Source organism: Bos grunniens, chromosome 15 (genome assembly GCF_055505025.1).
Source record: "Bos grunniens cultivar Pamir isolate PY7600 chromosome 15, Bosgru_T2T1.0, whole genome shotgun sequence".
NCBI classification, from domain to species: domain Eukaryota; kingdom Metazoa; phylum Chordata; class Mammalia; order Artiodactyla; family Bovidae; genus Bos; species Bos grunniens.
Genome location: NC_141179.1, coordinates 32,685,032 through 32,709,243, shown reverse-complemented (window position 1 = coordinate 32,709,243; position 24,212 = coordinate 32,685,032). Strand labels below are relative to the sequence as shown.

At 48.2% G+C, this 24,212-nt stretch overlaps 1 protein-coding gene across 10 annotated transcripts in view; it reads right to left on the bottom strand.

Annotated features, from left to right (window-relative positions):
• Positions 1-24,212, bottom strand: part of SORL1 (sortilin related receptor 1) — a 170,560-nt gene that overhangs the window by 52,006 nt on the left and 94,342 nt on the right. For all 10 annotated transcript variants that reach the window (XM_086338350.1, XM_086338353.1, XM_086338360.1 and 7 more), the window contains 8 exons: positions 21,997-22,169; positions 20,842-20,973; positions 17,290-17,381; positions 15,383-15,629; positions 14,562-14,700; positions 8,642-8,815; positions 6,280-6,393; positions 1,926-2,048 (listed from right to left, as the gene is read on the bottom strand). In XM_086338350.1, coding sequence (XP_086194476.1) covers positions 1,926-2,048; positions 6,280-6,393; positions 8,642-8,815; positions 14,562-14,700; positions 15,383-15,629; positions 17,290-17,381; positions 20,842-20,973; positions 21,997-22,169 — 1,194 coding nt within the window. The remainder of the gene's footprint in view (positions 1-1,925; positions 2,049-6,279; positions 6,394-8,641; positions 8,816-14,561; positions 14,701-15,382; positions 15,630-17,289; positions 17,382-20,841; positions 20,974-21,996; positions 22,170-24,212) is intronic.

Here is a 24,212-nt window from a genome sequence, read left to right as displayed (position 1 = left end):
GATCCGTGGCTGGTGAATCTGGGGATGCAGAGTCCGTGGACGTGGAGGGCCTTGTGCATCCATGGATTTAGGAACCTATGGTGGGTCCTGGCACTGACGCCCTGTGGATAGCCAGGGACAACTGCAGTGCACTGTGAGTGGGGCACAGGTGTGCTGAGATCCTGACATCTCACACTCAAGGCCTCTAGGCCACAAAGGCATTGTCATTTATCTTGGTACACTTTACAAATATTTTCTATGCTTCCCTTGATGGGCAGAAGGCTGGGGAAGCAATGCTCTGGTTGCCCAGAAAGCCACAATTTCAGAAGACTTCTAGAGACAGAGCCTGTGGTTTCAGAAAAGGAGTGATGAGAACCTTGAAAGTGCAGATCAGTGTGAGGTGCTCAGCAAGATCAGTGCTGAGCTCTCTGAATGGAGAGGCTGGGGACTTTCCATGAACAGAGCTTCAGGGATGCTGGCCAGTGGGCTGTCTCAGGGAGGGTGGGGGCTGGAGGCAAATGAACCCGGGTAGCCTGACCCAGACAGGAGAGGCGGCTCTACTGGCAGAATCGTACTCAGACCCTGGAGACAGCAGCAACACAGGACTTTCCTACGGAACTGTAAAGAGTCCAGGAAAACAGGAGTAGCCAAGACGACTGGGGTCCCAGCGCGGCAACCTCAATGAAACAGACTGATGATGAACTAGGGAAGCAGGTATTCATGACGACACAGTCTGGAGACTCTCAGAGAGGACCTGGATCTGAGGAGGGGACCACCTGAGACCCCGAGGTGGATTCAGTATACACCAGCATGAATAGGCCACAAGCAGAGACTCTGAGGGACAGATACTGTTTAATGGTCAAATGTGTGTCCAGTGATGGGCTGAGAGGACCCTGATAAATGGGTGACCACGTGGTGATTCCTCCTTGAGAGAGCAAAGCCGGCCACACAGCTGGGCCCTCTGAGTGCAGATGGGACAAGGGAGGGATGCAGGGAAGAGTGTGAACCCCAAGGACTGTTTCCTGGAACTTTGTGTTTTACAAAAATGAAGGAAAACAATGTAACCACCCCCAAAAAAAAACTGCTCTGAGGGTTCCCCTTATCTCAGTCCCAGTGAGTCAAACCCCTGCCCGTAGTGACTCGGGCCCCATCTGAAGCACAGGCCAAGCTGGACCAGACCTGCCCCTGTGGACAGACAGGGCCCCCACAGGGCCTCGCTGACCCTTCACAGTGGTGGGGTCAGCATCTGGGCCCAGGCTGACTCCCCTCCAGGCTGGGGCACTCTTCCCTCCCACAATGATCAGCAGCTACGGGCTTGGCACCAGAGCCCGTCAACTAAGACAGGCCTCCTGCAACGGATAGGAGAGGATTATAAAACAAGAATTCCAATTCCCTTTTCTGATACAGACTAACAGTATCCCCCTGAACAAGCCCCCTGACCTCTGTGGACCTCCGCTGTTTCCCCTGGAAATCAAAGGACTGAAGTAGAGAATCCACCACTGCTTCAGTTCCAACACACTATTTTCCTAAATAAAAATTTCCATCCAGAAAACAGGTGCTCAAATAATGTTTGTGCCATCTACTGACTTCTAACAGGGTTTCCTGAATTACATGAGTTTTAAAAAAAAAGGATTCACAAAGGTAGAGCTCTGGGTCTACAAGAGGCTCATCTCACAGCCACCCAGAAATGCGGGCTAAGGCTGGAGAGCCGTTACTAAACGCCTGAATTCATTTAGGAATCTTCCCTAGTCTTACACACATGTGCACAGCAGCACTGCAGAGTGAAGGAAGTTCTATCCCCTTATGAATGAATCACTCCTACCATGTGTATGGAGCTGGCCGTGCAACTGACATCACAAATCCCACACTGATGTTCAGAAACCCTCCCTTTCCAACCCTCCCCGTGAGCAAGAGCGCGGGCCCTTCTGAACGTCATGCCCCCTTACCACAGTGACTTTCATCGCTATTGTCGCCACAGTCATCCTCAAGGTCACACTTGTAGGAGAGGGGGATACAGGTCCCAGACTCATGGCAGCGGAACTGGGTGTCCAGATCACAGACGGTGGTTGCTAAGATGTGAAAGAGAGACAACAGGCTCAGTAGATCCGATCAGCTCCCCGAGACATCCCAGTGGAAAGTGAAGGAAGCAGGTTTTCATTGTAATATCAATTTCAACAACAGAATTGAAACCTCAATGTACAGAAAAACTTAACTGCGTGATAGCCTGAAATTTACAGCCAAGGGACATAAAGGCCTGTCCTTTCATGGACGGCTTCCAGATGCCAACGGGGCTGGGCAAAGTGAGAAGCCGTCATCTAGCTAGGAGATGGTGTGATGCGCTAGATAAGCCGCTAGGACCACCCCCACAGATGTGATGGTGTCTTTCTAAATAACTAGCAGATATACCATTATCCGGAAAACTACCATTAGGAGACCCACCTTCACCCACAAAGCTGGCCCCTCACCATACAGATGACAGAGAGAGGGTGGAGAGAAAGTCCTACAGCAGGAGCAGGGGCCCTGCAGTCAGGCGGGACTGGTTTTAAATCTTGGCTTTATTCCTTCCTTCAGAAATTAATCTTAACCTCCCTGAGCCTCAGTTTCCTCCACAGGAAAAGGAAGATAAGGTAATGTGAGCAGGTGCTTGTGATGACAAACACAGTGACGAGACATGGGGATGGATTCTGCCACCCACAATTCACTCTACCCAACCCCTCTGGGCCTCCGTTCCTGCTCCTGTGAAATGGAGACAATACCTACCCTCCTGGCATCATTATGAAAGTCAGTAAGGAAACAACTCTGGGACCAGCGCCCATCATTAGGACGAAATACTATGGGCTCTAAACAAATGCAACTTCTCTTCCCATCCATCCTCAGGCCCTTCTGCTCAGAATGTGAACATAATTGCTCCCTCTTCTCAATAGAAATGATCCAGGTTTAGGCATAAGCCATAGGACCCTGCAGAAAAGGCTTCAGGAAAGAAGGCTGCTCCCAGGAATAGAACAGAATCCTGCAAAGAAAATGGGGGGGGCGGGTGCCAGGAAGTGAGAAGCGGGTGGCAACCCCACAATCAGACGTCCCTGGCTGCTCTTATTTGAGGCTCCATTTCTTCTCCATAATTGAGCTCGTGGTGGGAGGCAGGGGATGAATGCAAAAATGACAAGACTGCAGGGGATTTACGTCAAAACCCCCAGTGCCTGACAACCACCGAGGGCAGGAGCCTGCCGTAGAGGAAAGGGGATCTGTCAACAGAATCCCTCCCACACCTGCCTCTGTTTCCACGCCTCTTCTCTTCCCTGGCAGCTGATGGGAGTGGGGGGCCTCGCTTAACTTCCAGACAGCGCTGCCCAGCCATGGCCTGACCCCTCCTGTAGCCCTGCCTGGACCAGCATGCCCCTCGCCTCCTCCTCTCCCCTCCTCCTTGATGACAGAGACCCTCAGGAAGACTCAGATGAGCACCGCTCTCCTGCTCCACATTTCATCTCCTGCATCCCTCACCTCCACATCTGGCTAGTCGGGACCCGAGCACATGGAATCATGAGAAAGCAGAGCAGAACTGATGCTTTCAAACTGTGGTGCTAGGAAGACTCTTGAGAGTCACTTGGACTGCAAGGAGATCAAACTAATCCATCCTAAAGGGAATCAACTCCGAATATTCATTGGAAGGACTGATGCTGAAGCTGAAGCTCCAATACTTTGGCAGCCTGATGCCAACAGCCGATTTACTGGAAAAGACCCTGATGCTGGGAAAAATTGAGGATAAGTGGAGAAGGGGATGACAGAGGACAAGATAGTTGGATGGCATCACTGACTCAATGGACATGAGTTTGAGCAAACTCCAGGAGATAGTGAAGGACTGGAAGGCCTGGGATGCTGCAGCCCATGGGGCTGCAAAGAGTCCGACATGACTGAGGGACTGAACAACACAAGAGCAGAAAGCAAGTCTCAGGGTCTTGAGACGGTCAATTACAGCTAACATTTGCACCAAACCAGGAGGAGGGCAGAGCTGGCTGCAAAATTCAGCCCTAGGAGAAGCTTAAACTCTTCAGAGAAACCTGTGAGCTCAGGTGCTGGTGGGGAGGAGATTGAGGGAAACTTCCTAGCAAAACACTGAACCAACATGAGAGCCCACCATGTACATCTAGTAGAAACCAAAGTCCAGGGACCCAAAGAGGAACCCTTCACCAATGGACATGAGGCCATTCAATTTATAGCTTTCTGCTTCCACTATGTCTCATCACGTCTGGTCAATTTTCTTGCAACGTGTTAATTCTAAGATGTGTCTCCTTGCCCACCCTGTTCTGTAACAAACTCCTTTCCAGCATCTGCTCTAATGATGTTAATATTAACTAATGTTTTCAAGGAGCTTTGGCTGTTTCCTCACACATATCACACCTTCCTGAGACCCTGGTCAGTAGATGAGGTTTGATCAATGCCCCTTCTGCAGAAAAGAAGAATACACAGAGAGGCTACCGCTCTCTAAATTAATTAGATTTTTATCTAATACTCCTCTCCCTGGGGATGAAAGGCAGCCTCGGAAGTCAAGGAAAAATGATTAAGGAAGGTTTGGTAATAACCTCCTACACGCTAGAAAAGGCAATTCAAGGGATTGCAGGGCCCAGGTGAGCTGAACAAGTTGACTGCTTCTAAAGTGGCTTTCTGGAAGAAGCTGTGTGGGAACTGGCCCAGGCTCTGCAGATAGCTGGCGAAATAACATCCACCAGGGGCAAGGGCTACAGGACCCAGCCATTAATCTATGCTTACAACACAAAATGATAAACGAGCTCATGGATTTCCAAAGGCAAGATATTTAAAAGAGAAGGCTTCAGATGGGTGTCTGGCTTCCCTGCTCTGGCCTTTCTCTCATCTCATTCATTCTGCCCACGTCTTATCTTTCCAAAGGCAAAGTCTAAGCCTGTCATTTCAAGGGTTGCAAGCTGCTCTTCCTAAAATTCAAAGGTCTCATGCACCCGCTCACCCTCCTACTTGCCCCCACTGCTCCCACTTGAGTTCTTCATGACCCATGCCACCTTTGTGCCCACACCACGCACACACCAACCTCAGGACTTTCGTCCATGTGAACACCTTGCCTGGAACTTTCCTCCCTGCAGCTCTGCTTGGCTCCCCTCTGCCAGCTTTTCCTAAGACCCTCCCAAGGTCTGACCTGGGTGCCATTCTTAAGGCTCATTAAGGCTCGTGGCGCTGCCCCATTACAGGGCCCATGGCTCACATGTGCTTGGTTGGTTACTTCTCTGACCACCCTCTTCAGACTATAAACTCTTGTGCCCACTTTAATCACCAGTTTATCTCCAAACCCAGCACAGAGCCTGGAACACCAGGGTCCTCAATATACACCTGCTGAGTGAACAGGTCAACACGTTACTGACTGACTCCTCCTTAGGAGATGATGTCAAAGCCACTAAAAATTAACTGAAGGAAAGACGGCCAAACCTGCAATAAACAGAGTATCCACTATAAGTAGTTATTTGTTTGTCCTAAATGCTGCTAAACAGAATCACATACTTTAACAGTTAGACCTTAGAAATTACATATTCCAAAGACAACACTTAAATGCACACAAACCAATGTTCCCACATCACAGGCCAAACCTGGCATCACTACTCAGGTTGAACAACCCTCCTGAGCCTGGCAGGCAGCTGGCATCCCCTAATTGGAGGTAACAAGAGAAAACTTGTTCCCCATCCCTGAAAAGGCTGAACATTGAATTTAAATTCAAGGGCTATCACTTGGTCACCTGTTTCAGGTCACCAGCTCTATCTCTGGGAAAGGGCCACAGTCAAGAGCCCAGACTGCCTGTCTCCCAAACTAGCTCAGTTTCAACCATACAATGCTTATTTGTAAATCTCTTCTAATGAGTACCTAGCTCACTTACGTGGCTTTGCTTTTAAATAATAATATATATCTAATGTGCTCACGTGCATGCTCAGTCCTTCACTTGTGTCTGACTCTTTTGCAACCCCATGGACTGTACCCCACCAGGCTCCTCTGTCCATGGGATTTCCAAGGCAAGAATACTGGAGTGGGTTGCCATTTCCTCCTCCAGAGGATCTTCCCAACCCAAGCACTAAATCCGTGTCTCCTGCATTGGCGGGCGGATTCTTCACCACTGAGCCACCTGGGAAGTGCACATATGTAATAGGGTATGCAGTATGTTTTCTCTAGCCACTTAAATGGGCATCACTGATCACGGGGGCCCTAGACTCCAGGCCCCGCCCAGGAGGTGCTGATTGCACCAGGAAATGCCTATCCTCCCAAAAACTCTGCCAAGCGGGGACTCACGGCAGTTTCTCTCGTCGCTCATGTCTCCGCAGTCATTGTCAAAATCACACCACCAGATGCTGTTGATACACTTCCCGTTGCTGCACCGATACTGGTTGCGGAGACAGGTGTTCTCTGGCCATGGAGGGAGGCAGAAGAGAAAACGAAACCAATGTCATTCTTCCTGCTGGACCATAAGACTTTCTGTTCTGAGTTTCCCTTCATCTTCCTCAAATAACATGCCTCAGACAGCAAAGGGGAAGTGGGATGCTTTGCACAGGTGCCCGCAGGGAAACCAGCATCCAAGGAGACCTCCTTCTCTCCTCTTTTAATTAAAATTGAAGGAGGAGAGGCCTCTAGGAGCAGCAGAGGGGGTTACAATGATGAAAAAGGAGAGTGATGATATCAGGTGGATCTAGCGGGTAGAGACGTATAAACACTATAAAATATTAATTCCAGGGGCTTTCTTCGCCATTCAGTGGCTAACACTTTGCACTTCCAGTGGTTAATACTTTGCAGAGGCTGTGGGTTCAATCCCCAGTCTATGATCCCACATGCCATAGCCATAAGAAAACAAAAAAAAATACTAACTCCACAAGGAATTCCTTAAGGGACTGTGTAGCCATAGAAGAGAAGTGAAGTGAAAGTTGCTCAGTCATGTCCGACTCTTTGCGACCCCATGGACATCCATGGAATTCTCTAGGCCAGAATACTGGAGTGGGTAGCCTTTCCCTTAGGGGATCTTCCCAACCCAGGGATTGAACCGAGCTCTTCTGCATTCCAGGCAAATTCTTTACCAGCTGAGCCACAAGGGAAGCCTGTGTAGCCATTATTCAAACATCCATATTCAGTATATCTATACCTATATAGTGAAGTCGCTCAGTCGTGCCCGACTCTTTGTAACCCCATGGACAGTAGCCTGCACCAAGCTCCTCTGTCCATGGGGTTTTCTAGGCAAGAGTACTGGAGTGGGTTGCCATTTCCTTCTCCAGGGAATCTTCCCGACCCAGGGATCGAACGCAGGTCTCCTGCATTGTAGATAGATGCTTTACCGTCTGAGCCACCAGGGAAGACTACCAGAGGAGCCTGGTAGTCTACAGTCCACAGGGTCGCAGAGAGTCGGACACGACTGAGCCACTTCACTATCACTACACCTATATAGTTTATCTATACCTAAATGGTTTATCTATACCTGTTCAGTTTATCTACACCTATAAGGTTTATATACACATGTTCAGTATATCTATACCTATAGTTTATAGTTTATATACGGTCATATATGTTCAGTGTGTGTTCAATTTAACAACCAGGAGGATTATGGAGATTTGCTTTACGTATTTTTGAGGATTTTTTCCTACCCCATGACTCCTTCAAAGTGAGCAGTCATAATTCCTCAAACAGACAAAAAAAAAAAGTGCACCGTTTAGTCAACTGGGTTAAGAACACGTGATGACTGGCCTCCTGCCTGGATTAAGTAAAGGCTTTCTGATAGGGATAGAGAAAGGCCCTTTTCTCCTCCTCCTGGAATTCAGTGTTAACCCCATTTCTTTCCAAACAACTTTAAGATGATGACCAGAGCCTGAAAGAGTGCCCCTGTGTCTTAGACAAAAAGGCTCATTTTTTTCCATCTGTATTTTTTAAGAGGGCCCAGAAGGCCACTTTGCAGTTTTTGCTTCCCTGGACTCAAAGGATGCTGTGAGAGGGGAAGTTATGATTACAAAGCAAATATAAGCTTGAGAATAAGGAAAAGTAGGAATCCAGGCTGTGTTCATCAACAGGATACTTTGTGGCAAGGCCCCTCCAGGGGCTCACCTCCCCGAAAGAAATGTGAGGCTGGGGACTGGGGAAGTGGTAAAAGGAAAAACTCAAGGTGACATGTTAGAATTTGTGTGTTCAGATTCCAAGAGGGAGTAGGGTGAGGCTGCTGCAGACCTCTGGCTGTGGTCAGAAAGTTCTGATGTTTCTAGGCTGGGCAGGGGCAGGGGGACTGCTGGATGAGATGAGGTGAGCTCTGCAGGAGTCCTCTGCTGAAGTCAGGGTGGGCCAACTGTACCCTGCACACTTACAGAAGCAGGAGGAGCTGGGGATGATTGGTGTGGGGTGGATGAGGAGAGGAAGAGGCAGAAACAGAAAAGACAGGTGCACTCACAGGAAGGTCCGCATCCCCCGACATTTAACCCCAAAGCAACTCATCTTTAAAAGAACAGTGTGGGCCTGTTCTGGATGAGGACTGAGGGACCACGGGCCTTGGAAGGTGAACTAGGATGCCCGTGTCTAGAGGGTTTTATTGTCTACCTTGGATGTTTTCAAAAACCCCAAACACGAGTGCATCAAAGACACATCAAAGGGGGAGGATGGGCAGAAAAGGAAGAAGGAGACACACCTTCTTTGACACACGTGTGGTTCTTCTGCTGGTAGCCAGGAGGGCACTCGCACATCAGGTCTCCGGACGGGAGGACACTGCTGGACACACCGTCTGGACACCTGCAGCTCCTGCTGCCGTCGGCCTTGGGCAGGCACAGCAGGCTGCAAGGCCGGGACACACAGGCATTGCTTCCTAGAGAGGAGACAGGTGGCAGCGGCCGGGTTAGCAGACACCAGGGGGCGCCAAACGCAGGCCTGAGACCCAGGGACTCATCCTTTTACAGACTCACGGACCCCACGATAAGCAGCTCAGGAAGAGAAAGGTGCAGTGGAGAGCGTGAGCAGGACCCCAGCTGGATCGGATGGCCCCGAAACCAAGCCCACCGGGAATCTGGATGGAGGACGATGAGACACCACAAGATAGGCAGGGAGCTGCAGGGGGGAGGAGGGTCGTCGCCGAGGGGTGTCTCAGGGGATGCAAGGCAAAAACCTGTGCCAGTCAGAGGCGGGCAGGTAAGTCTGCAGCATCAGGAGGATGAAGCCGACTTAGGAAGAGAAGAAAGGATGACACCGGTACCCGGGGTGCGGGGGTTGTGGGGCTCGGCCAGGCCCGGCCCCAGTCCCCATCAACACACCTGTGCCTCTTCTCTTGGGTTCCTTCCCATCTCCCTGCATTCTTTCCATAGCACTTTTAGCTTGAGTGGTTTTCTGTGCCTTGTGACCCAAAAGCCCTTAACTAGAATGAACATACACCCAAGTACCTGCAGGCCCCAAACAAAAATCCAAGTCTGCTTCCTTAATTCCTTTGTGCTATCAGAGCACAGCCGCTGAGCTCAGTGAGGAACCGACCAGATACCCATTAGGCAATAAACCCATGGGCAATGGGCTAATGTTGATCTAGTCCACTATTTCCAATCTTTTCTGTGGTTCAGCTTCCCAAAAAGAATGCCAGCTAGAGTCCATACGATTCTTCACTGCACTCTCGAGAGAAAACGTTTGTGGATGCACAGTGACGGAGGTGTTTTCTATCCCCCGCATCCTTCTGGGAAGGAGACAGAGGAGCCATAACAGAGGAAACCATTTCCCAACAGCTGAAAATGTGATACAATGATCAAGCAATGTGAAAGTCATGTAAACTAAGAAATGTGTGTTTTTCTTTTTGCCTGTGACTATTCATAATCAAAACTAAATAGGGGCTTCCCTGGTGGCTCAGTAGTTAAGAATCCACCAGGGCTCGATCCCTGATCCAGGAAGATCCCACATGCTGTGGAGCAACTAAGCCCATGTGCTACAACTACTGCAGCCCACATGCCTAGAGCCCGCACCCCGCAACAAGAGAAGCCACCTCGATGAGAAGCCCGCTTGCCACAACTAGAGAAAAGCCCAGGAAACAACAAAGACCCATGTGTGCTAAGTAGCTTCCATCGTGTCTGACTCTTTGTGATACCACGGACCACAGCCTGCCAGGCTCCTCTGTCCATGGGATTCTCCAGAGAAGAACACTGGAGTAGATTGCCATTTCCTCCTCCAAGGGATCTTCCCCACTCAAGGACTGAGCCCGTGCCTCTTCTGTCTCTTGCACTGGCAGCCATGTGTCTTCCCACTACCACCACCTGGGAAGGCCAACAAAGACTCAGCACAGCCAAAAATGAATAAATGAATAAATAAAATTTTAATTGGGGAAAATAAATGTAAAACGCTTGGGTAAAACTCAGCTGATACAGATTCTTCAGTTGTGCCCTGAATCAAATCTAAGTAATCTGTTTCCAGCCAGCCAAAGTTTGGCCGATGCCATCCTGGCCTGCAGGTAGGGAAACAGGGTTCATTCATGACAACTGGTAATGAGACGAGTGAGGACATACTCGTAAGCTGCAAATGTGTCGGCATCTCCTTGGTGTTTAACTGGTATAAACTACATGTAAAAAATAAAATTCCTCATGATACAGCAACAGTGTTGCTTTGATGCTAAGGATCCAAGAGCACAAGGCATCACCAAGTGGATAAAATACACACAACCGGGGGATACATGTTTGATGAAACATTCAAAGGGGTCTGCAACTGACTCCATCAACCAATAGGCTGGATCATCACAGTGAATAACCTGCTGATGGGAGTAGAAATGCCAGGAACCAGCTCCCTCTCATCTGTTCCGTGGGCAGATGCCTGTCCCTTTATCTCAAATGCACCTGCCGTGGGCTGCAGGAGGGAATGCCGAGCTGCCAATAACAAAAACAACCCCATCTGGGGTTCTGGAACATGTTCTTTGTATTCAAAGGACACCATGTCATCCGACGTTCCAAGAAATTGAACAATAATAGAATATTTAACAAATACTCATCAACAGGAGTTATTTTCACATGGACTCTGTCTGTGAAATAGCATTAGTGACATTTTCACATGCAGGGTAAGTGTTTCCACCCAAAGAAGAAAACTGAAAGTACAGAACCCAAAGGGAGCTGCAGTATTTCTAGAGACTGGCACCCATAGGCATGAATGAAACTGTAATCTGAGAGGCACGGCCAGGGACAAACCCCAAACCATGCGACCAAGTCACTGATCCTAAAGGAGTAGGCAGGGCAGGCACGTGTGGGTAGGTCCAAAGCCGTGGCACAGGGACTTCCCTGGTGGGCCAGTGGCTAAGACTCTGCATTCCTAATGTATGGGGCCTGGGTTTGACCCCTGGTCAGAGAACTAGATTCCACACGCTGCAACTAAAGACTCCGAGAGCTGCAACGAAGACCTGGGGCAGCCAAAGGAATGAATGAAGAAATAAATAAATATATATATATTTAAAATAGACACACATGCCACAGTACAGAAAATGGGAGCCCTGGTCACAGAGAACCTGGGAGAACATAAGGAAGATGTGGCAGAGTTCCATCAGAACACAGCCAGAGACCCCTGCCCGAGGACACCGTCGTCTGGTGTGGGCCAGGGGGGGCCGTGTGAAGACAGGGCAGCTGACAGCCTCCGTCTCCAAAGACGTCCATTCCAAAGACCAAACGTTAGCCCCATGAGGCCTTCACTGGGCACATCCAGGACACTTACAGATCTCCTCTTTGGAAAATTCCTCCAGAAACCTCTGAGGAGCCAACACTGCTATTATCAGGCTTAACCATCCACACACTCGACAATATCAAAATCAGATCCACCTCGTATGGCAAATAGTTACCCTCATGATAGATATTGAAAACTGTGTGTTTACTGCAGGCTCTGAAGAAACAGTCCAAGAACTCCAAAACAGTTTAACCCATCGCAGCATCAACTGAATACACTATAGCCCAGCTGACAGAGTTGTTTAAAGAAAAGAACACTCTCTATGAAGAGTAAATTCCAGGAACACTGTGTAAGAACAACCAGGTATGAAGACCAAAAAAAATGCGCCTGTTTATAACTAAATATTCTAAATTGACAACACTGCACGTGAACAAAATTCTAATCATCCTAAACAAGAATCCACTAAAACCCACACTCCTAAATCACTGTCGTTCACTGGGGCACTGTTAATCCAACAGCAGGGGAGAGGTGGAACAGAGCCTGGGGGCTTCCTGGACGTTCAAGCTCTGAAGTCAACTAGGCCATGGCTCAAATTCCCACCACTAACTAAATGTGTGATGGAGAGATGTGACTGCACCTCATTTCCAGGTTCTCATCTGTAAAATGGGACTATTAATAATACACATGGACTTGGGGGAAACTGTTAAATCATGACAACTCTGATGTGACCCCCATGGACTGAAGCCCACCAGGCTCCTCTATCCAAAGGATTTCCCAGGCAAGAATACTGGAGTGGGTTGCCATTTCATTCTCCAAACTAAGGTTATACAAGCCCACTAAGGAAATCAGTGTGGTGCTTATGACACAGCAAAATCCCTTAGAGTAAATGTCCTTTATCACTGCTGTTATTACCTTACACATGGCTTGTACAAAGTCCTGGATGTGTCAGGAGCAGACAACAGAGGAAATAAAGCTTGCTTGGCACTGGGGATGGCCAATACCATCATAAACTTGCAACACTCTCAATGTCCAACAGAGCAGGCAGGATGGAGCAAACAAGTTCAAGGCCAAGAGGCACCCACTGCAGACAGGCAGTGCTGGCAGCCGGAGACCACTATAAATGCTTGAACTCATACAGGCCTGAGACATGACAGACATGCTTCCCTGGCCTTGCATCTGTGGGCAGGGGGGCCCCTGGAGGCAGGAGACAGGCCGGTATTTCCCCTTGATGACTTATTTAAATTCACCAGAGCAGCCTCCAGGTCACAGCATGGCAACTAGGATGAAGTGACCAGCCAAGCCTGTGGGTGGGAAACCAGGGTTCTCTGGTTCATCTGAACATGGAGTTGCAGGAGCTGAGGCTGTGTGCTCAGCCAACAGGTGCTCACAAGCACATGTCAAAACACAGACCTGCTCTTCCAGACGGGGAGGTAACCTGGAGAAATGTTGATTGTTCCCTCGGGTTGCCAGCGGGCCCGATCAGTAGGGGTGGGTGTCCTCCGTCAAAAGCCCTGGGATTTCAACCACTAGAGCTGGAAAGCAGGATTCCTCTCTCCCTATCGCATTTATTTCTTTTGTATTTTTTTTGTTTTTTGTCTCTTTCTTCTTATTTCAAAACAGGCACCTCCTCTAGGAAAGAATGTGACTTCTTCGGTTTATGGGAGAACTGGAACAAAAAACTCAGCTCCTAAATAAGAGAGGGGCCTTTGGGAAAGCTTATTCATATGTGAGATTCCGTTCCCTAATCGAGAAACCACGATCCTAATACCAGCCCTGCCCACCTCACAGGTCAGCTGCGAAGGCACAACAATAATACAAACTTCCACCTCTAGGATTCTTTATAGTTTTCTGAAAACTATAAAGTTTCCCCTTTCTCATGCTCCGCTCTCCAGTCCCAAAAGCACAGCGGTGATATCTATAGCCGTATTACTTCCCCGAGAGTCAATTTTCTCTTAGCACGGGGCCAGCCAAAAACCGCAAGACAACATCAACGTCCTAGTTCAAAACAGGAAGCCCAGCAGTCTGTCAATAAAGGGCCGTCAGCAAACCCAGGATGCTACTGAGTCCTGCTGAGATAAAGAAGGTCCTTCTTAAGGGGACTATTCTTCTAGGGGAGGGTGGTGGGGGTGGTTTGTCCTGATCCCTCTCCTCCATAATTAATAGTGTGACTGGGAGATCCACAAAGGGAATGGGCAATGAAGAAGGAAGAAGGTGTCCTACTGAACAGTCTCAGAGCCCAGGACAGCCAGGCAGAGCCTGGCAGCAGGTCTTGAAGCCTCACCCCATCATCTTTCAGACACTCATTCTCTACAGGCCCTGGCAAGGCTTCCCCTGCCCCACCCCTTCTTCTTTCAGCAACTGTGAAGTGAGCAGCGACTGACTGCTGGGCACTGGTAAGATTACTGAGCAAAAAAGACAAAACCTCCTTCTTCATGGGGTTTAGAGTTTCACGGTGAGGACAAGAAATAAGTCATCCTATAACTAGACTCTGCCGTGCAAGGGAAGCAGGTTTCAGTGAGCGATTGACCCGTCATCTGAGTGACCAGAGAAGACCAGACTCCTGTCGGGAACCAGCACTGGCTGTGCACCCAGCACAGCATGGCTCCCTGTCCAGGTGCCAAACGAGGATGCAGTGCACGCTGGGCCTCTTGAGCTTCGAGAGAAGCCACACCGCCCAGCAGTCAGGGGCCAGAGGCAGGAGGAGGGTGTAATTACCCACCAAACACCAGCGTTCCAGGCAGGCAAAGACACACTGTCTTCCAGCTGTTTGTGTATCATTAGAAAAGAAATTAAGATGTCATTAGGAAGAAATTAAATAATGTGCATGTTGTCGTGACAACAAAGACACAGGCTGCCAGACCCTACTTCAGCAGGGATTGCCCACACCCAGCCCCTTTCGAGAGATCAATGCGACAGAGATGAAGGAGGGCATGCTGCCTTACCAGTTGTCTTGCCCCGGTAGAAAATCTTCAAGTCCATGGGCCCCGTGAGCCGGCTCGCCAGAATGGCCATGTCGGACCCGCTGTATTTGGAAGCTCGGAAGATGCTTAGCTGTGACCAGTCATCCCAGTATATCTCATTCTAAAAAGATGAGATTAGATTCGCTCATTAGTCAGCTCTTCTGTCTTTCACTCAGAACCCGCATTAAGAACAAGAACTCCACTGTGGAGTGGACACCTGACATTCCCTGGATGAATGATTGGTGTGAGCAAGATGCCAGTTAAAGGCAGGAATCAGTGCTTTTATCCAAACCTCACCAAATATCCACACTGAAGGAACCACCCCAAAGAAGCTATCCGATGAGTGTTCGAGTCTGACCACAAGCTCAACCCTTGAGTTCAAAATCTGAAGAACTACTTTATGTTGCAGGGTTGAAGCACAAATGACAAGGCCCCCAGGAGGCAGGGTGGGGCTCATCTCAAGACATCAGGAAATGAAGAGAGCAAACCTCACAACAGACGCGAACTCGGAGCCCAATGGAGGCTACCAACACCAAAAGGCAAGCCAGGAATTTTCATCAGATGCAACCTTGAACTTCAACCTTTTGAAATGAGAATGACGAGCACCCTAGATCCCTGGCAGCTGGGTCTGGAATCCCTCCCTAGGTGCCAAAAGAAACTGCCTCCAATTCAGAAATGAGCTGATTTTCTACAAGTTAGATAAGCATCTCAGTAAAAACCCAGAGACAGCAGGCTCTTTGCCTCAGTCTGCTCCTCGCCCACGTAGACAGGTTGCCCAATGCTGGGAACAAGTGAGGTCCCACCTTAAAGACAGCAATAGCGTAGGGGTGCGGGAGGTTGTCCAGGATGACGGAGCGCTGCTGGCCACTGAAAGTGATCCGCTCAATACAGTCCAGGTAGGCATCCGTCCAGTAGATCCACTGCTCGTCCACGGCGATGCCGTTGGGCCACTTCACATCCTCTGATACAAGGCGGTAGGCAGCTGAACCATCCATGTTGCTCCGGTAAATGCCAGGCCTCAGGTCCCCCCAGTCGGTCCAGAACATCACCCTGGGCGAAACCAGGGAAAAACACACATCCCATCAGAATGGGGAGTGTGCGTGCTCAGTCGCTTCAGTCATGTCCAACTCTTTGAGATCCCATGGACCACAGCCTACCAGGCTCCTCTGTCCATGGGATTCTCCAGGCCAGGATACTGGAGTGCATTGCCACGCCCTCCTCCAGGGGATCTTCCCTACCCAGAGATGGAACCTGCATCTCCTACACTGCAGGCAGACTGTTTACCACTAAGCCATTGGGGAAAGAATGGGGAGATGGACACTCAAATACTCCTCCAAAGTGCCAAGCATTCAGCCAGTTAGTTTGGCCTTGTTATTGTAATCTCTAATTATACTACTTAAAGCCAGTTAACTACCTGACCCAGAAATTCTTTTACTGGAATTGGTCTATGGATAGAATCAAGTTATGCAAAGAGAGTGTACAAACATGTTCATCATCAGCATTGTTCACATTTGTTGCTGTTTAGCCATTAAATTGTGTCAGACTCTTTACGACCCCATGGACAGTAGCCTACCAGGCTTCTCTGTCCATGGGACTTCCCAGGCAAGAATACTGGAGTAGGCTGCCATTTCCTTCTCCAGGGAATCTTCTTAACCCAGGGATCAAACCCAGGTCTCCTGAATTGCATGTGGATTCTTCACCATTGAGTCACCTGGGAAGCCCACTGTCCACACTAGCAAAAAATATACATATATAGGTAGATGTGCACACATACATATATATATATTTAAGTGTGTGTGTGTGTGTATATATACACACAAAAATATTAATCTGTAAATTGTTACATTATGGTACATAGAAAAGAACAATAAAACGTCTAAGGATCTACATGCGTTCAGATTAAAAAATCTTCCAACCATATTAATATTTTTAAAGCATGCAGAATAGTAAGTATCCTATGATCCTCCTTGATGCATGTGTGTGCATATGTGTCTCTGTGTGTTAAAGGGTGTACACAAGTACATGGGTAAAAATAAACTCTGAATGAGACACAAGAAAATATCAACCATGATTACTCCTAGAAAATGTGAACGCGAAAAGAAGAAACCAATATTTTTCGTTTCATAAATTTCTACTTTCTTTTAATATTTTTAACCAAGTGCATATGTTACTTTCAGAATTTTCTTTTAAAAACTGATTTCTCAATCACAAATGCTAGAAAGACTAATCCAGAATTTCCCTTTTTAGGTATGTTTCCTTAAGTTAGCAATAAATTAGTGAGAAACACCTCTGCATTTCCCATTTTCCAGTTTGCATGCAAATTGCTGGTAAGAAAACACAAGCTGGGGGCAGGAAAAAGAAAGAATGGTTTAAATATTTGTATCACACGTGAAACTCAAGATAAAGGCTCCTTACAATATTCAAGCAGGGCTGATTATGACCAGAGAGACTTTAAATACTATTTTCTGTTAGGGAAACACCCCACAGCTGCAAGACATCTGGGTGCCTACAGACTGAGATGCTTGCTAACAGAAAGGGGATGGAGTGTGCAGCCCAGGATGACTAAGCTACGGCTCCAAGACTTGCAGGTCCTAGATTATTTCAACCACAATGATAAGAAACAAGTTTTTGGCCAGCAGTTTGCATTACCAAGAGACTCTATCTGTGGCAGCCCTGGACCCACGTGGATCTTCTCTGGGACCACACTTACCCATCTTGAGGTACGAGGACCAGAGCCCTGGGTCGATCGAGCACAGAGGAATTGACAATAGTGAGGCGGAAGTCGCCATCTGGATGCCCCACCTGACAAATAAAGGAGAGGGAATGGCTTAGAGGGGTCTGAGCTCCTGATGAGACCCACGCTGCAAAGTTTCCTTCTTGGTTCCCACCTATGGTCCTCTATGGTGGCTGGATTCCCCTGTAGACTGATTTGGGAAACCTGCCCCATTCTCCAGCCAGATTGAGTTGCTCCCTCCTCGGGTTCAGGCAGCAATTCTCAAAGGGTCTGACAGAGGAGCCACCATCACCTGCACCCCCAGTTCTGGGGGTGTGATTACCTGCACAAAGCAAGTGTTTGCTGCGTGTTTATTTACTCCACCCGCCTCTGCCACTCCAAGCTCCAAAGCCACCAATGTCTCTGCTTTATCCATAAAACAAATTCTCAAAGTCACCACCTCCCCAAATGAGAGTCCCCAGATTCTTTTCTCTCCACATTCTCTCTCCTCCATGTCAGCCCCTACAACCTCAGGGAGACTGGTCTTCTTAGGGATCCCCAAGCCTGATATACCCACTCCCGTCTGCTCTTGCCATGTATCCCCCCAAGACCTGTCCTCTGCTTTTTAATCAAATCCTATCCTTCCTTCAAAATACCCCTCCTCTGCTAACCTTTCTGATCCACCTTGATCAATGGGCATCCACAGTTCTCATCACTGACTCTTCTTTCACCATTGCACACACAGTATTTGAGTTTACACTGTGAGCCTATAGACACTCAAGCTTTACCTGCATCCTTCTAGCAAAGTGCTAAGCACACTCAATTAAAAAAAGAAAGAGGAAGAGTAACGACAAGACCACCGACGCACGGCTCAGAATGTGACCAGTGCTGTGCATCCTTCCACCCTTTCTTGTTGGGGGCCAGAGTGAGGTACTCTGCCCGTGACAAAGGTCATGAGGAAGGAGGCTCGACATACGCAAAGGCGGGATCGAGCCTCAGGAGTCCCCCTGGAACTCCTCGAGCTTCTACCCCCATAACCAGAGCCTGCCTACTTTACTACTTTGTGCTCTCACCTACACCTCTGACTTTACGGGGGGCTGTCCCCCACCACCTCTTTCGGAGAAGAAGTTGACTTAGAGCTCCAGTTAATAAAAACTCCTGGGTGTGACAAGAGTGTTTTAACCCACAAACTTCTCTGAAGGTTCTCTGGCCTGCCTGACAGGCTTGTCCGGCCACATGTGATCGCTCACAGCCTCCCAACCGTGAGAGGCACGAGATGCTTTAAACCTTCTAAAAACAGGTTCCTTAGAAAAGTTAGACAACTATTAGTATAAGTATAATGGGCTGATTAGAAATTGTATTGGTGAAGGGTTTTTCATTTGTTGAGCCAATGTTTGTTGCTAAGTCTCCACATCCCCTGCCCTTACACATGTTAATGAGTATATAGAAGAAATAAGTATTAACCTTTGATATTAATCACGTTAGACCTTAGGCTAAGTAAATTCTTTCCTTAACTAAAACCCACTACACCCTCACCCTATAGGAATGTAACTTTATTTGGGTGGCGTCTGTTTTAAGAATAATCACCCCTGGAGAAATAAGTGTCCTGGTTGACTGACCGTTGTCACAAGGAGAGGGTCGTAAATTGTCAGCAGGCCCCCCCTGGCCAGAAGATGATGTAACACCCCTAAGACCTCTGTATACATTTGTATGAAGCACCTGACTTTAATAAAAGTCAGGACTGCTGTCCCCACGTGACTTTTGTATAACATCTCAGTGTATAAAAACAGACTCTGGAAAATAAAGAATTGGGATCAGTGTCTCGAAATACTGGTCTCCCCATGTCTCTCTCTCTCTCACTCTGGCTGAGTCTCCATCTGAAGCGTGGAACCCACCATGCTTACTAATTATGCCTGGGCTTCTAAGATCCGACCGGGGAGGCCTCAGTGTCTCCTCTCCTTTGGGAGAACGGAAGGACGCCTGTGGCCTACGTAAGTGGTGCAAACTTCTTGTCTTGAAGTTTTTATTGGTCTCCCACGTAAACCAAGCTACTCAGCCTCTTTTCTCCACTGAATTTTCCTACTGAGCTATCCTTATTCTATTACTCTTTATATCTTTAATTAATATCTAATTGAAGCTATTGTATCCTGACCCTCGCCGACGCCGTCCCCGCTTCGAATACCCTGGATCAGCCGGGGCTGGACCCCGGCACTTTCTCTCAACCGTCCCATGAGGGGAACACTCCAGTGATCCTTGCTCGGTCACAGCTCAGCTCAGATGTCACCTCGAAGACACCTCCTCTCCCCCGTCACGCAATCACATACCCTGTGTGATGTTCACCGCAGCACATGGCACCAACAGGACAGATAGACTTATTTCTTTGTTATTTTGCTTCCTCCACTAAAACCTAATCTCTCAGCACAGGGACCTGCATGTCTTGCCTCCTGCTGTATCATCGTGATCTAAAACCAGACCCGGCCCGCAGTGGGCCGGGACACAGCACCTGCCAAACGACTGACTACACAACGGAATCTTCATCTTACGGATGAAGACACTGAAGCTTAGAGGGGATAAGATACTCTCCTGAGTCATTTAGCTACCAGAATAAGGACTAGGGGACTTCTCTCTGGTCCAGTGGCTAAGATCCCAAACTCCCAATGCAGGGGGCCGGGGTTCGATCCCTGGTCAGGGAACTAGATCCCACACGTTGTAACTAAAGAGTTCACATGCCTCAACTAAATATGCCGCAGGCCACAACGAAAGAAGATCCTGAGTGCTGCAACTAAGATCTGGTGCAGCCAAATAAATAAAAATAAATACTTTTTTTTAATTTAAAAAAAGGGGGGGATAAAGACTGAACCCAGGTCCATCTCTCAAGTTTGTGGCTTTTGCTGGTGATCTGTCCTGTCTCTCTGGGTCTCCCTGTTTCTACCGCGCCTTACACAAGTCATGCCTCCCCAGAAGTCAGTGTAAAGAGGTATTGAGACGGTGCCCCAGGGCCCCAGCAGGAATATGCAGGAGTTGAGCATGCCTAGGAGCCCATGATCTCTTACCCCTCTCGGTCCTGCAGAGCTCGGATGCAGACAGGTGAAGTGAGGAGGTGAGAGGACCTACCTTACAGGGCAGCTGTGAGAAGTGAATCAGAGAATTCACGCAAAGTGGTTCCAACAGGGAACGACCACGAGAGCATGGCAACCACATTACAACCACAATGAGGATGGCAGTCACAATATTATCTATATCACATTACACTAAAAGCGTAATACTGGAGTGTGGATGTTACAGCATTATAGCAATGCTGTAACGGTACCATTATCATTATGATTACTATGCTGTGCTGCTGCTAGCCCCAATACAAGTGTTCAGGTATCTTAATGAAATCTCTGTTTGACAGATGCAGGCATCCTGTTTGCACACGGGACCCCCTTTCTCTGCAATTCTCAGGGAATCTCCAGAGGAGCTGGACACACTGGCTCCCCCGCTGTGTCAAATTTGGCTCCCAGGCGCCTCCCTGCTTGCTTAATCACAGACAGCACAGAAGGCACGTACCTCAATCTTTTTGAAGCCAGAATCCACCCAGTAAAGTAACTGGCTGAGGGGTTCAAAAGCCAAGGCTTCTACTGTCTCCAGGCCAGAATTGACGATCACCTCCTGCCCCGTACTCCCGTTTAAACAGAGGCGCTAAAGAGACAGAAGAAACACTGTGAAATGCGCACATGACCTCCAGCCAAATCAGTTCCACCGATGGGAACCTGCTTATTCAACTGGCTTGACTGGCAAGGGCAGTGTTCCACATGCATGAAGCCGTTTTTCACTAAAAGCATTTCTTAAATGGATTACAGCTTCCTGTTTAAAGCAGGATAACTTAACAGAACCAAGTCATTTATATCTGCCTGCACGATGGTCGTGAACACTGGTCACTGAGCTACGTTGTATCACAATAATGAGGTAGAGATGACCAAGATGCATGAGTCTGCTTGCTTTTAAAATAAATGAAACCAGATTGCTGTTATTTCTAAGATCCTGTGTCTGCTTTTTATAGTCCTTCCTCCCTCGGAGGCTCCAAGTCATCAGGTACTACCACTTGGACAGCCACGGGCAGCAGCCCCTTCCCCCACCTCCTCAAATACCCAGGCCCTGTAAAATTTCTATTGGGTTGGAAGTCCAGATAAAACTTGTTAGAATTGCTTTTATAAAAGGATTAAATAGGCAATGAAAAAAGATCAAAGAGCTCTCTTTAAAATGCACGGGTCTGCAAGTATGGCCAATTATCTGGCCTGCCCAGCGATCTTTACAGCTTACTTTCTGGTTCTTGACTGTGCTCGGAATAGCTGAAGTGGGTAATTACGTGAATTACAGAGAAGTCAAGAGTTACTATATCAGGGCTTGAAAAGAAGGACATGAACGAGGCAGTGGGTATGATAATAGGGACATAGAGGGCTACATACTGAACCCTAAAATCTTCCCAGAAGGAAAAGGGAGACCTCACTTACAAGCAGGAATGCAGATTTGAGGGCTCCCTCTGGTAGGCAGGGAAAGAAAATACTAGAACATAAAACTGGAAAGTGTCATCCATTGGCCCTGAGATGAGATAAAACTTAAAAACCTCAAGTACCCATCTCCTTAGAACACTCTGAAATAGGTTTACCTGGACTCAGCAGTCACAAGGCAGGGCCCCCACAAGCAGACCCAGGGAAGACGCACCTGGATGACGTCCAAGGCCAGGTCGGACCAGTACAAGCAGTTGCGGTCATAGTCGAAGTCCAGGGCCACTGCTGACCGCAGCCCGGTGAGGGGCAGCTGCTCGGTGGCCCCTGAGGCCAGGTCGTAGCGATGGATGGACTTGCGCATAGCGTACAAGATGAACTCGTTCTCCTCTGCAGAGACACACAAGACAAGAGGGCAGGTGGGCCTGGGGGTGCTGAAGGGGTCCTCGCACGTCCGACCTACCTCTTTCTCACCCAGAAGCCTCAGAGCCATGGATGGCACAAGGCATGAATCAAGTGAGAACCTAGGGATCGTGACTTAGAAGGAGGGTAAAGCAATAACATTTCTGCCTCGGCCAAGCTACTCAGACATTCATGAATCTCTGCTTTTTACTGCTACATTTTTTTTTGTTTTTTCCCCAAATGTGTGTCCTCCACAGCCCTGCCCTCCATAGTAGGCATGCTCCAATATCCAGCTTCAGAGCTCAACCTAAAAGTTTTGGTCACATATGAAAATAGTCATACCACTCAGCACATTCCTCCTGATCACAGGACGGGCCGCATCATGTGGCACCGTAACCTCACTGACTAGGGAACTTTCCACTGAAGACTTACAGCTAAGTTTTCTAATCTATTTGCTCACCCATTCAATATTGTTCATGATACAGAGCAATCATATCAACCTATTCTATTTTTAAAGTAATAATATATATGTTCCTGGCCCTGGTGGCTCAGATGGTAAAGTGTCTGTCTACAATGTGGGAGACCCGGGTTCTATCCCTGCGTTGGGAGGATCCCCTGGAGAAGGAAATGGCAATCCATTCCAGGACTATTGCCTGGAAAATCCCATGGACAGAGGAGCCTGGTAGGCTGTAGTCCATGGCATCGCAAAGAGTCGGACACGACTGAGTGACTTCACTCACTCACTTCCTGGCCACCTACAGAATGTATTACAACACAATCATCATGAAGATTCTCCTTCTACTCAAATACTTACACAACATACATACTATGTATCAGGAATTGTTTGATCCCAGTAACAACTACATAATGGGCTTCCCTGGTGGCTGAGATATGAAAGATTTGCCTCCAATGCAGGAAACCCAGGTTTGATCCCTGGGTTGGGAAGATCCCCTGGAGAAAAGAGTGACTATGCATTCCAGTATTCTCGCCAGGAGAACTCCATGGACAGAGAGGACAAGTGGGCTATAGTCCACAGGGTCGCAGAGTCAGAGACGACTAAATGAGTTTGAGAGAGAGAGAGAACAACTGTATGATGGAAGAACTATTAACTCGATTTTATAAGTGAGAAAGCTGAGAGCAGAGGTTAAGTAACCCATGCAAGGCCACACAACTGCTAAGTGGCAGAACCAAGAACCGAACTCCAGTGGTCTGGATCCAGAGTCTAAGCGTTAATACCCAAGGCTGTCTCTTGCAATATAGACACCAATCTCTCAAAACAGAGAAACAGAAGCTCAGAGTGCTGGAGAGACTGATTCAATGTCAGACAACTAAGAACAGGAAGAGCTGGTGCTCTTGGCAGTCTCTCTCTTCCTCTTAGGGACCGGCTTGGAAAATACCTGGAGTTTCCCGAAAGAATGAAAATTAGCAACACAACCGCATCCATTTCTGAGGTGTCCACTGTGACAATATATTGCATCTGCAAGTGACAAATCTGGGTCCCTCTGCTGCAAGCCTGCATGGTGACGGGTTTGTGTTTGTTTGTTTGTTTTTGCCTCTCTCTCATTCCATTCTTTCAACATGTTAGCCACCTCTCAGAGAAGGCAATGGCACCCCACTCCAGTACTCTTGCCTGGAAAACCCCATGGACCGAGGAGCCTGGTAGGCTGCAGTCCATGGCGTGGCTAAGAGTCGGACATGACTGAGCGACTTCACTTTCACTTTTCACTTTATGCATTGGAGAAGGAAATGGCAACCCACTCCAGTGTTCTTGCCTGGAGAATCCCAGGGATGGCGTCGCACAGAGTCAGACACGACTGAATCGACTTAGCAGCAGCAGCAGCAGCCACCTCTGCTTTATAAAGCTCCAATATAAATAATGCACTCAAAAACTTAAATCTACCTATAATTTTTTTTAACCAAAGGTAAATCTTCCCTGTTTTCCTTTGGTCTCACTTCAAAAGGATCTGAGCTACCCCATGATAACGAATCAATCCCTTCGGTTTTCAAGAAAACCATCCCACTGTAATTCCC